Source organism: Hemiscyllium ocellatum, chromosome 44 (genome assembly GCF_020745735.1).
Source record: "Hemiscyllium ocellatum isolate sHemOce1 chromosome 44, sHemOce1.pat.X.cur, whole genome shotgun sequence".
Classification (NCBI taxonomy): domain Eukaryota; kingdom Metazoa; phylum Chordata; class Chondrichthyes; order Orectolobiformes; family Hemiscylliidae; genus Hemiscyllium; species Hemiscyllium ocellatum.
The window spans coordinates 2270205-2284864 of NC_083444.1; the positions used below are offsets into that span (position 1 = coordinate 2270205).

The 14660-nt window shown below is 47.8% G+C and overlaps 1 protein-coding gene across 1 annotated transcript in view; it reads left to right on the forward strand.

Moving 5' to 3' along the window:
• Window positions 1–14660, forward strand: part of LOC132835191 (rhodopsin kinase GRK1-like) — a 91422-nt gene that overhangs the window by 68942 nt on the left and 7820 nt on the right. Inside the window, exons 3-5 of the mRNA XM_060854556.1 lie at window positions 2850–3007; window positions 4840–4923; window positions 7141–7265. Of these exons, the coding sequence (XP_060710539.1) occupies window positions 2850–3007; window positions 4840–4923; window positions 7141–7265 (367 nt within the window). The remainder of the gene's footprint in view (window positions 1–2849; window positions 3008–4839; window positions 4924–7140; window positions 7266–14660) is intronic.

The following is a 14660-nucleotide window of genomic DNA, read 5'->3' on the forward strand; positions in this document are numbered from 1 at the left end:
TCAATGCTCTCCCTCCTGCTGACTGTTTCTCATTGACAGGTATCAATGCCCTCCCGCCTGCTAACTGTTTCTCATTGACAGGTATCAATGCTCTCCCTCCTGCTAACTGTTTCTCATTGACAGGTATCAATGCTCTCCCTCCTGCTAACTGTTTCTCATTGACAGGTATCAATGCCCTCCTTCCTGCTAACTGTTTCTCATTGACAGGTATCAATGCCCTCCCGCCTGCTGACTGTTTCTCATTGACAGGTATCAATGCCCTATCTCCTTCAGACTGTTTCTCATTGTCAGGTATCAATGCCCTCCTTCCTGCTAACTCTTTCTCATTGACAGGTATCAATGCCCTCCCGCCTGCTGACTGTTTCTCATTGACAGGTATCAATGCTCTCCCTCCTGCTAACTGTTTCTCATTGACGGGTATCAATGCTCTCCCTCCTGCTAACTCTTTCTCATTGACAGGTATCAATGCCCTCCCTCCTGCTAACTGTTTCTCATTGACAGGTATCAATGCCCTCCCGCCTGCTAACTGTTTCTCATTGACAGGTATCAATGCTCTCCCTCCTGCTAACTGTTTCTCATTGACAGGTATCAATGCCCTCCTTCCTGCTAACTCTTTCTCATTGACAGGTATCAATGCCCTCCCGCCTGCTGACTGTTTCTCATTGACAGGTACCAATGCTCTCCCTCCTGCTAACTGTTTCTCATTGACGGGTATCAATGCTCTCCCTCCTGCTAACTCTTTCTCATTGACAGGTATCAATGCCCTCCCTCCTGCTAACTGTTTCTCATTGACAGGTATCAATGCTCTCCCTCCTGCTAACTGTTTCTCATTGACAGGTATCAATGCCCTCCCTCCTCCTAATTATTTCTCATTGACAGGTATCAATGCTCTCCCTCCTGTTGTTTCTCATTGACAGGTATCAATGCTCTCCCTCCTGCTAACTGTTTCTCATTGACAGGTATCAATGCCCTCCCTTCTGCTAACTGTTTCTCATTGACAGGTATCAATGCCCTCCCGCCTGCTAACTGTTTCTCATTGACAGGTATCAATGCTCTCCCTCCTGCTAACTGTTTCTCATTGACAGGTATCAATGCCCTCCCGCCTGCTAACTGTTTCTCATTGACAGGTATCAATGCTCTCCCTCCTGCTAACTCTTTCTCATTGACAGGTATCAATGCCCTCCCGCCTGCTAACTGTTTCTCATTGACAGGTATCAATGCTCTCCCTCCTGCTGACTGTTTCTCATTGACAGGTATCAATGCCCTCCCGCCTGCTAACTGTTTCTCATTGACAGGTATCAATGCTCTCCCTCCTGCTAACTGTTTCTCATTGACAGGTATCAATGCTCTCCCTCCTGCTAACTGTTTCTCATTGACAGGTATCAATGCCCTCCTTCCTGCTAACTGTTTCTCATTGACAGGTATCAATGCCCTCCCGCCTGCTGACTGTTTCTCATTGACAGGTATCAATGCCCTATCTCCTTCAGACTGTTTCTCATTGTCAGGTATCAATGCCCTCCTTCCTGCTAACTCTTTCTCATTGACAGGTATCAATGCCCTCCCGCCTGCTGACTGTTTCTCATTGACAGGTATCAATGCTCTCCCTCCTGCTAACTGTTTCTCATTGACAGGTATCAATGCTCTCCCTCCTGCTAACTGTTTCTCATTGACAGGTATCAATGCCCTCCCTCCTGCTAACTGTTTCTCATTGACAGGTATCAATGCCCTCCCGCCTGCTAACTGTTTCTCATTGACAGGTATCAATGCTCTCCCTCCTGCTAACTGTTTCTCATTGACAGGTATCAATGCTCTCCCTCCTGCTAACTCTTTCTCATTGACAGGTATCAATGCCCTCCCTTCTGCTAACTGTTTCTCATTGACAGGTATCAATGCCCTGCCTCCTGCTAACTGTTTCTCATTGACAGGTACCAATGCTCTCCCTCCTGCTAACTGTTTCTCATTGACAGGTATCAATGCTCTCCCTCCTGCTAACTCTTTCTCATTGACAGGTATCAATGCTCTCCCTCCTGCTAACTGTTTCTCATTGACAGGTATCAATGCCCTCCCGCCTGCTAACTGTTTCTCATTGACAGGTATCAATGCTCTCCCTCCTGCTAACTCTTTCTCATTGACAGGTATCAATGCCCTCCCGCCTGCTAACTGTTTCTCATTGACAGGTATCAATGCTCTCCCTCCTGCTGACTGTTTCTCATTGACAGGTATCAATGCCCTCCCGCCTGCTAACTGTTTCTCATTGACAGGTATCAATGCTCTCCCTCCTGCTAACTGTTTCTCATTGACAGGTATCAATGCTCTCCCTCCTGCTAACTGTTTCTCATTGACAGGTATCAATGCCCTCCTTCCTGCTAACTGTTTCTCATTGACAGGTATCAATGCCCTCCCGCCTGCTGACTGTTTCTCATTGACAGGTATCAATGCCCTATCTCCTTCAGACTGTTTCTCATTGTCAGGTATCAATGCCCTCCTTCCTGCTAACTCTTTCTCATTGACAGGTATCAATGCCCTCCCGCCTGCTGACTGTTTCTCATTGACAGGTACCAATGCTCTCCCTCCTGCTAACTGTTTCTCATTGACGGGTATCAATGCTCTCCCTCCTGCTAACTCTTTCTCATTGACAGGTATCAATGCCCTCCCTCCTGCTAACTGTTTCTCATTGACAGGTATCAATGCTCTCCCTCCTGCTAACTGTTTCTCATTGACAGGTATCAATGCCCTCCCTCCTCCTAATTATTTCTCATTGACAGGTATCAATGCTCTCCCTCCTGCTAACTGTTTCTCATTGACAGGTATCAATGCTCTCCCTCCTGCTAACTGTTTCTCATTGACAGGTATCACATCTACAACGTGAATGAGAAGATGCCTGGCTTTGATGAGGCCAGAGCGTGTTTCTACTGCGCCCAGATCCTCTGTGGCCTACAGCACCTGCACCAAAACCGTATTATCTACCGAGACTTGAAACCGGAGAACGTCCTGCTTGATGACAATGGTAAATGGAGAGGCCATTCTGCCCCAACATTCCTGTGCAGACTACACAGAGGGAGCTTTGCTCTGTATCTTAACCCCATGCTATCCCTGTCCCATGGAGTGTTTGATGGTTGAACAGTGTAGAGGGAGCTTTACATTCAGTTTGAGAGGAGGAGAGAGAACTTCAGTTGATATAGTTGGGCATCGAGGTGTTCCATTTCACTCCAATCGGATCCTGATTGTACGTTGATGAGATTTATTACGAGGCAGTGTGGACATTAATTGGGGTTTTGTTTGTTCCCCTCTATATAACCTCGAACTGCTGAGGCTGTAAAAGGAGATTTGTGCACCTCATGTGTGACTCTGTCAATAAACATGGGAGTCCACAAATATTGCCCCCAACCAACTCAGTCCTTCATCTATTGGCTTTCAGCAATACAACATTGTCTCTCCTAGAATCCCGAAAACGTGGGAGTAGGCCATTCTGCCCATTGAGTCCATACTGACCCTCTGAATAGCATTGCACCCAGACCACACTATTCCTGTCAGCCTTCATTTCCCATGGCCAATCCACCCTAACCTGCACATCCCTGGGCACTATGGGACAACGTCCCACGGCCAACCCACCCTAAACTGCACATCCCTGGACACTATGGGACAATTTCCCATGGCCAACCCACCCTAAACTGCACATCCCTGGACACTATGGGACAATTTCCCATGGCCAATCCACCCTAAACTGCACATCCCTGGACACTATGGGACAACGTCCCATGGCCAATCCACCCTAACCTGCACATCTTTGGGCTGTGGGAGGAACCCCAGGTAGAGAGTGGCCTGAATCTGGGATCAAACCTGGATCCTGGAGCTGGGAGGCAGCTGTGCTGACCCCTGACCCACCGTGCTGCCCTAATGGTCTGCAGTCCTGTCATCAGAAGGATCAGAGCCAGACAACAAGTTGCGATTCTGGAGAAGGAGTTTACAGAAAGGGCCAGGGGGCATGGACAGTGTGGCAGGAGGCAGTTTCACTGCTCCTGTACACAGGCGTTTCGCTAGAAACACACTCCAGTTCAATTCTAGATTCTCCAAAGCAGCTGTAAACGAAAACAGAGACAGTAGGGAAAGCTGAGCGGGTTTGGCAGCATCAGTGGTGAAAAAGCCGAGTGAGCGTTTCATGTCCAGTGACCCTCCCCTAGAACACCGCAAACAACATCAACAAACGATGTTCTGCTCTTTGTGGAGATCCCATCAGGATGTGACAGCCAAGAGAAAGGAACAGGTGAACACCGCAGGCATACTGTCGACAGCAGTACTGCCGATGGTGAACATGAAGACAGTGTGTGAGTGTGTGTGTGAGTGTGTGTGGGGTGTGTGGTGTTTGTGTATGTGTGGCGTATGTGTGTGTGTGTGTGATGTGTGTGTGTGTGTGAGTGTGTGTGTGAGTGTGTGTGTGAGTGTGTGTGGGGTGTGTGGTGTGTGTGTATGTGTGGGGTATGTGTGTGTGTGTGTGATGTGTGTGTGTGTGTGAGTGTGTGTGTGAGTGTGGGGTATGTGTGTGTGTGTGTGAGATCATATCTGTGATGGTGATGAATCCCCAGGTTTAGTGCTGTTAAACAGGGAGTCAGGCAAACTCTTCCTGTATCACAGGCGGCAGATTAAGAAGTGGTTTCCCCACATCTCCAGAGTGACCATAAATACCAGATTCCCACTGTTCTCCAGCAACAGCACCTTACTGTATTGACAGCACTGCTCCAAGAGCAAGCCAGCATATCCCTGCAGCCCAGACCCTCTCAGTATGGTCGTCTGCTGCCAGGCATCATTCACTCTCCTCACTGTCCATCTCTCTCTGTCTAGGCCACGTGAGAATATCAGACCTGGGACTAGCGACTGTGCTGAAGGACGGCTGCAGCCACACCAGGGGCTATGCAGGGACTCCAGGTGAGGGATGCAGGGGGATGGAATCGAACGGGAGAGTTACTGCCCTGAGTGTGTGACTGTCTCACTGACATGACACCAGGCAGACAATCAGAGAACAGGGCTCTGCGTTAGCAACTCCCCCACACCGTGACGGGACGGGGGTCTGTGTCTGTGATTCCCCACACGGTGACGGGACAGGGGTCTGTGTCTGTGAATCCCCCACACGGTGACAGGGCGGGAGTCTGTGTCTGTGAATCCCCCACACGGTGACGGGACGGGGGTCTGTGTCTGTGAATCCCCCACACGGTGACGGGACAGGGGTCTGTGTCTGTGAATCCCCCCACACGGTGACAGGACGGGGGTCTGTGTCTGTGATTCCCCCACACGGTGACGGGACGGTGGTCTGTGTCAGTGATTCCCCCACACGGTGACGGGACGGGGTTCTGTGTCTGTGATTCCCCCACACGGTGACGGGAGGGGGGTCTGTGTCTGTGATTCCCCCACACGGTGACGGGACGGGGGTCTGTGTCTGTGAATCCCCCACACGGTGATGGGACGGGGGACTGTGCGTGTGAATCCCCCACACGGTGACGGGACGGGGGTCTGTGTCTGTGATTCCCCCACACGGTGACGGGACGGGGGTCTGTGTCTGTGATTCCCCCACACGGTGACGGTACGGGGGTCTGTGCGTGTGAATCCCCCACACGGTGACGGGATGGGGGTCTGTGCGTGTGATTCCCCCACACGGTGACGGGACGGGGGTCTGTGCGTGTGATTCCTCCACACGGTGACGGGACGGGGGTCTGTGTCTGTGATTCCCCCACACGGTGACGGGACGGGGGTCTGTGCGCGTGAATCCCCCACACGGTGACGGGACGGGGGTCTGTGTCTGTGATTCCCCCACACGGTGACGGGACGGGGGTCTGTGTCTGTGATTCCCCCACACGGTGACGGGACGGGAGTCTGTGTCTGTGAATCCCCCACACGGTGACGGGACGGGGGTCTGTGCGTGTGATTCCCCCACACGGTGACGGGACGGGGGTCTGTGCGTGTGATTCCCCCACACGGTGACGGGACGGGGGTCTGTGTCTGTGAATCCCCCACACGGTGAAGGGACGGGGGTCTGTGTCTGTGATTCCCCCACACGGTGATGGGACAGGGGTCTGTGTCTGTGAATCCCCCACACGGTGACAGGGCGGGGGTCTGTGTCTGTGAATCCCCCACACGGTGACGGGACGGGGGTCTGTGTCTGTGAATCCCCCACACGGTGACGGGACGGGGGTCTGTGTCTGTGATTCCCCCACACGGTGACGGGACGGGGGTCTGTGTCTGTGAATCCCCCACACGGTGACGGGACGGGGGTCTGTGTCTGTGATTCCGCCACACGGTGACGGGACGGGGGTCTGTGTCTGTGAATCCCCCACACGGTGACGGGACAATGAGATGTCGGTTGTTTGTAATGTTGTCACTGTTGTGACGTTGGAGAAACAAGAGGGAGGTTGTGCACAGGAAGATCCCACATGGAGCAACGTGACAATGAGCTGGGGTTTGCTGGTGACCTTTGTTGTCCTCTGAAAATGTGACGAAACCTTTCCCATGGATTTCTGTCCCACAGCCACGTCCACCTCCTGGTCATTTCCTCGCTCCTGTAGGTTCGGGGCAGCAAACCAACTGGGGCTTAGACTTTAATATAAAGGAATAGACCTTGACCGTTATTGGGTTCTGAGGGGCTCTGACTGATCTGAAATATTCACTCTCTCTCTTTCTACGTTTATATGTGTGTTATATACATTGCTATCTCCCCTTCTCTTTCTCCCTCTGTCCCTTCATCTCTCTATCTCTCTCTTTTACACTGTCTCTCTGTGTCTCCCTGTATCTCTCTCTCTCTGTGTTTCTCTGTCTGTCTCTCTTTTTCACTCGGTCTCACTCTCTCCTGCTCTGTCTCTGCCTGTCTATCATTCACATTCTTTCTCTTTCATTCCCTGTCTCCCTTTGTATGTCTCTATCTCCCTTTCTTTCTCTCTCGCTCGCTCTCTATTTATCTCTCCCTCTGTCTTTGACCCAGTCTCTGTCTCTTTGACTCAATCTCTCCTTCTGTCTCTTTCTTTCACACTCTCTCCCTCCATCTCTGGATAAGTCTTTCCCTTTCTCTCCGTCTATATCTCAGACCTCCTGAGTATTTCCAGCATATCAACGCGATATTTTAATCTGTGGACAGTGTCATCATCTCCCCATCAGGTTTCATGGCTCCAGAAATGCTGAAAGGGGAATGCTATGATTTCTGTGTGGATTACTTCACACTCGGAGTCACGCTGTATGAGATGGTCGCTGCAAAGGGACCTTTCCGATCCCGGGGACAGAAGGTCAGTAAAAACGAACTTTCACTCACACTGTACTCCAAACACTAAACCAGAAAAAACCCTCAACAAACCCACAACAAACCACAACAAACCCACAACAAACCCACAACAAACCCACAACAAACCCTCAACAAACCCTCAACAAACCCACAACAAACCCACAACAAACCCACAACAAACCCTCAACAAACCCACAACAAACCCTCAACAAACCCACAACATACCCAAAACAAACCCTCAACAAACCCACAACGAACCCACAACAAACCCTCAACAAACCCTCAACAAACCCACAACAAACCCACAACAAACCCACAACACACCCACAACACACCCACAACAAACCCTCAACAAACCCACAACATACCCACAACAAACACTCAACAAACCCACAACGAACCCACAACAAACCCTCAACAAACCCTCAACAAACCCACAACAAACCCTCAACAAACCCTCAACAAACCCACAACAAACCCTCAACAAACCCTCAACAAACCCACAACAAACCCTCAACAAACCCACAACAAACCCTCAACAAACCCTCAACAAACCCACAACAAACCCTCAACAAACCCTCAACAAACCCACAACAAACCCTCAACAAACCCACAACATACCCACAACAAACCCTCAACAAACCACAACAAACCCACAACAAACCCTCAACAAACCCTCAACAAACCCACAACAAACTCTCAACAAACCACAACAAACCCACAACAAATCCTCAACAAACCCACAACAAACCCTCAACAAACCCACAACAAACCCTCAACAAACCACAACAAACCCTCAACAAACCCACAACAAACCCACAACAAACCCTCAACAAACCCACAACAAACCCTCAACAAACCACAACAAACCCACAACAAACCCTCAACAAACCCTCAACAAACCCACAACAAACCCTCAACAAACCCTCAACAAACCCACAACAAACCCTCAACAAACCCACAACAAACCCTCAACAAACCACAACAAACCCACAACAAACTCTCAACAAACCACAACAAACCCACAACAAACCCTCAACAAACCCTCAACAAACCCACAACAAACTCTCAACAAACCACAACAAACCCACAACAAATCCCCAACAAACCCACAACAAACCCTCAACAAACCCACAACAAACCCTCAACAAACCACAACAAACCCTCAACAAACCCACAACAAACCCACAACAAACCCATAACAAACCCACAACAAACCCACAACAAACCCACAACAAACCCTCAACAAACCCACAACAAACCCACAACAAACCCACAACAAACCCACAACAAACCCTCAACAAACCCACAACAAACCCACAACAAACCCACAACAAACCCTCAACAAACCCACAACAAACCCACAACAAACCCACAACAAACCCTCAACAAACCACAAAAAACCCTCAACAAACCCACAACAAACCCACAACAAACCCATAACAAACCCACAACAAACCCACAACAAACCCTCAACAAACCCTCAACAAACCCTCAACAAACCCACAACAAACCCACAACAAACCCTCAACAAACCCACAACAAACCCTCAACAAACCCACAACAAACCCACAACAAACCCTCAACAAACCCTCAACAAACCCACAACAAACCACAACAAACCCACAACAAACCCTCAACAAACCCACAACAAACCCACAACAAACCCACAACAAACCCATAACAAACCCACAACAAACCCTCAACAAACCCTCAACAAACCCTCAACAAACCCACAACAAACCCTCAACAAACCACAACAAACCCACAACAAACTCTCAACAAACCACAACAAACCCACAACAAACCCTCAACAAACCCTCAACAAACCCACAACAAACTCTCAACAAACCACAACAAACCCACAACAAATCCTCAACAAACCCACAACAAACCCACAACAAACCCACAACATACCCTCAACAAACCCACAACAAACCCTCAACAAACCCACAACAAACCCACAACAAACCCTCAACAAACCCTCAACAAACCCACAACAAACCCACAACATACCCACAACAAACCCACAACAAACCCTCAACAAACCCACAACAAACCCTCAACAAACCCTCAACAAACCACAACTAACCCTCAACAAACCCACAATAAACCCACAAAAAACCCACAATAAACCCTCAACAAACCCACAACAAACCCTCAACAAACCCTCAACAAACCCACAACAAACTCTCAACAAACCACAACAAACCCACAACAAACCCTCAACAAACCCACAACAAACTCTCAACAAACCCACAACAAACCCACAACAAACCCACAACAAACCCTCAACAAACCCACAACAAACCCTCAACAAACCCACAACAAACCCACAACAAACCCTCAACAAACCCACAACAAACCCTCAACAAACCACAACAAACCCACAACAAACTCTCAACAAACCACAACAAACCCACAACAAACCCACAACAAACCCACAACAAACCCTCAACAAACCCTCAACAAACCCACAACAAACTCTCAACAAACCACAACAAACCCACAACAAGTCCTCAACAAACCCACAACAAACCCACAACAAACCCTCAACAAACCCACAACAAACCCACAACAAACCCACAACATACCCTCAACAAACCCTCAACAAACCCACAACAAACCCACAACAAACCCTCAACAAACCACAACTAACCCTCAACAAACCCACAATAAACCCACAACAAACCCACAACAAACCCTCAACAAACCCTCAACAAACCACAACAAACCCACAACAAACCCACAACAAACCCACAAAAAACCCACAACAAACCGACAACAAACCCACAACAAACCTACAACAAACCCACAACAAACCCACAACAAACCCACAACAAACCCACAACAAACCCTCAACAAACCACAACAAACCCACAACAAACCCACAACAAACCCACAACAAACCCACAACAAACCCTCAACAAACCACAACAAACCCACAACAAACTCTCAACAAACCACAACAAACCCACAACAAACCCTCAACAAACCCACAACATACCCACAACAAACCCACAACAAACCCTCAACAAACCCTCAACAAACCCACAACAAACCCAAAACAAACCCTCAACAAACCACAACAAACCCACAACAAACCCTCAACAAACCCACAACAAACCCTCAACAAACCCACAACAAACCCACAACAAACCCTCAACAAACCCTCAACAAACCACAACAAACCCACAACAAACTCTCAACAAACCCACAACAAACCCTCAACAAACCCACAACAAACCCACAACAAACCCTCAACAAACCCACAACAAACCCACAATAAACCCTCAACAAACCCACAACAAAACCTCAACAAACACACAACAAACCCGCAACAAACCTTCAACAAACCCACAACAAACCACAGCAAACTCTCAACAAACCACAACAAACCCACAATAAACCCACAACAAACCCTCAACAAACCCACAACATACCCACAACAAACCCTCAACAAACCCACAACAAACCACAGCAAACCCACAACAAACCCACAATAAACCCTCAACAAACCCACAATAAAACCTCAACAAACCCACAACCAACCCGCAACAAACCCTCAACAAACCCACAACAAACCACAGCAAACCCACAACAAACCCACAATAAACCCACAACAAACCCACAACAAACCTACAACAAACCCACAACAAACCCACAATAAACCCTCAACAAACCCACAACAAACCCACAACAAACCCTCATCAAATCCTCAACAAACCTTCAACAAACCCTCAACAAATCCTCAACAAACCCTCAACAAACCCACAACAAACCCACAACAAACCCACAACAAACCCTCAACAAATCCTCAACAAACCCTCAACAAACCCTCAACAAACCCACAACCAACCCACAACAAACCCACAACAAACCCTAAACAAATCCTCAACAAACCCACAACAAACCCTCAACAAACCCTCAACAAATCCTCAACAAACCCACAACAAACCCTCAACAAACACACAACAAACCCACAACAAACCCTCAACAAACCCTCAAAAAACCCACAACAAACCCACAACAAACCCACAACAAACCCACAACAAACCCTCAACAAACCCACAACAAACCCACAACAAACCACAACAAACCCACAACAAACCCTCAACAAACCTTCAACAAACCCTCAACAAACCCACAACAAATCCTCAACAAACCCACAACAAACCCACAACAAACCCACAACAAACCCTCAACAAACCCTCAACAAACCCTCAACAAACCACAACAAACCCACAACAAACCACAACAAACCCACAACAAACCCTCAACAAACCTTCAACAAACCCACAACAAACCACAACAAACCCACAACAAACCCTCAACAAACCCACAACAAACCCACAACAAACCACAACAAACCCACAACAAACCACAACAAACCCACAACAAACCCTCAACAAACCCACAACAAACCCACAACAAACCCTCAACAAACCCACAACAAACCCACAACAAACCCACAACAAACCCTCAACAAACCCTCAACAAACTCTCAACAAACCCACAACAAACCCACAACAAACCCACAACAAACCCACAACAAACCCTCAACAAACCCACAACAAACCCACAACAAACCCACAACAAACCCTCAACAAACCCTCAACAAACTCTCAACAAACCCACAACAAACCCACAACAAACCCACAACAAACCCACAACAAACCCTCAACAAACCCTCAACAAATCCTCAACAAACTCTCAACAAACCCACAACAAACCCACAACAAACCCTCAACAAACCCTCAACAAACCCACAACAAACCCACAACAAACCCACAACAAACCCACAACATACCCACAACAAACCCACAACAAACCCACAACAAACCCACAACAAACCCTCAACAAACACACAACAAACCCTCAACAAACCCTCAACAAACCCACAACAAACCCTCAACAAACCACAACAAACCCACAACAAACCCTCAACAAACCCTCAACAAACCCACAACAAACCCTCAACAAACCCACAAATAAATCCAGTCCAGTCCCTGAATAAACACAGACCAATTCCTGAATATACCCAGACCAGACCCTGAATAAATCCAGAACATACCCTGAATAAACCCAGACCAAATGCTGAATAAATCCAGACCAGTCCCTGAATAAACCCAGACCAGACCTGGAATAAACCCAGTCCAAACTCTGAATAAACCCAGTCCAGACCCTGAATAAACCCAGACCAGACCTGGAATAAACCCAGTCCAAACTCTGAATAAACCCAGACCCGACCTGGAATAAACCCAGACCAGACCCTGAATAAACCCAGACCAGACCGTGAATAAACCCAGACCAATACCTGAATAGACCCAGACCAGACCCTGAATAGACCCAGACCAGACCCTGAATATACTCAGTCCAACCCGAATAAACCCAGACCAGACCTGGAATAAACCCAGTCCAAACTCTGAATAAACCCAGTCCAGACCCTGAATAAACCCAGTCCAAACTCTGAATAAACCCTGACCAGACCCTGAATAAACCCAGACCAATCCCTGAATAAATCAAGACCAAACCCAGACTAAACCCAGACAAAACTCAGATTAAACTCTGACTAAACCCAGACCAAACCCAGTCTAAACCCAGACTAAACCCAGACCAAACCCAGTCTAAACCCAGACTAAACCCAGACTAAACCCAGACAAAACTCAGACGAAACCCAGACTTAACCCAGACTAAACCCAGACTAAATCCAGTCGAAATCCAGACAAAACTCAGATTAAACCCAGACTAAACCCAGAGTAAACACTGACTAAACCCAGAGTAAACACTGGCTCAACCCAGACAAAACCCAGACTAAATCCAGACTCAATCCAGACAAAACCCTGACTAAACCCAGACAAAACCCAGACTAAACCCAGACTAAACCTAGACAAAACCCAGACTAAATCCAGACAAAACCCAGACTAAGCCCAGACTAAAACCAGACTAAACCCAGACTAAACCCAGACTAAATCCAGACGAAAGCTAGACAAAACCCAGACTAAATCCAAACTAAACCCAGACAAAACCAGACTAAATCCAAACCAAACCCAGACTAAACCCAGACAAAACCCAGACTAAATTCAGACAAAACCCAGACTAAGCCCAGACTAAATCCAGACAAAACCCAGACTAAACCCAGACTAAACCCAGACTAAACCCAGATTAAAACCAGACTCAACTCAGACTAAACCCAGACTAAATTCAGACTCAACCCAGATAAAACCCAGACTAAACCCAGACTAAATCCAGACTAAACCCAGACTCAACCCAGACTAAACCCAGACTAATCCCAGACTAAAACCAGACTAAATCCAGACAAAACCCAGACTAAATCCAGACGAAAGCCAAACAAAACCCTGACTAAACCCAGACAAAACCGAGACTAGACACAGACTAAACCCAGACTCAACCCAGACTCAACACAGACTAAACCCAGACTCAACACAGACTCAACCCAGACTAAACCCAGACTCAACCCAGACTAAACCCAGACTAAACCCAGACTCAACACAGACTAAACCCGAACAAAACACAGGCAAGACCCTGACAAAATCCAGACTAAACCCAGACTGAATCCAGACAAAATCCAGACAAAACCCAGACTGAATCCAGACAAAACCCAGATTAAAACCCAGACTAATCCCAGACTAAATCCAGAGCTGAAAATGCGCAGCAGGTCAGGCAGCATCCAGGGAACAGGAGATTCGACGTTTCGGGCATAAGCCCTTCTTCAGGCAAAACCCAGAGTAAAACCCAGACTAAACCCTGACAAAACCCAGACTCAACCCAGACTAAATCCAGACCAAACCCAGACTAGACGCAGGCTAAACCCAGACTGAATCCAGACTAAACCCAGACTAAACCCAGACCAAACACAGACTCAATCCAGACTCAACCCAGACTAAACCCAGACTGAATCCAGACTAAACCCAGACTAAACCCAGTCTAAACCCAGATTAAACCCTGACAAAACCCAGACTCAAGCCAGACTAAACCCAGACTCAACCCAGACTAAACCCAGACTAAATCCAGACTAAACTCAGACTAAACCCAGGCTAAACCCAGACTGAATCCAGACTAAACCCAGACTAAACCCAGACTCAACCCTGGCTAAACCCAGACTGAATCCAGACTAAACCCAGACAAAACCCAGACTCAACCCAGACTAAACCCAGACTAAATCCAGACTAAACCCAGACTCAACCCAGACTAAACCCAGACTCAACCCAGACTAAACCCAGACTAAAGCCAGACTAAACCCAGACAAAACCCAGACTAAAACCCAGACTAAACCCAGACTAAACCCAGACAAAATCAAGACTAAACCCAGACTAAACCCAGACTGAATCCAGACAAAACCCAGACTAAATCCAGACAAAACCCAGACTAAAACCTA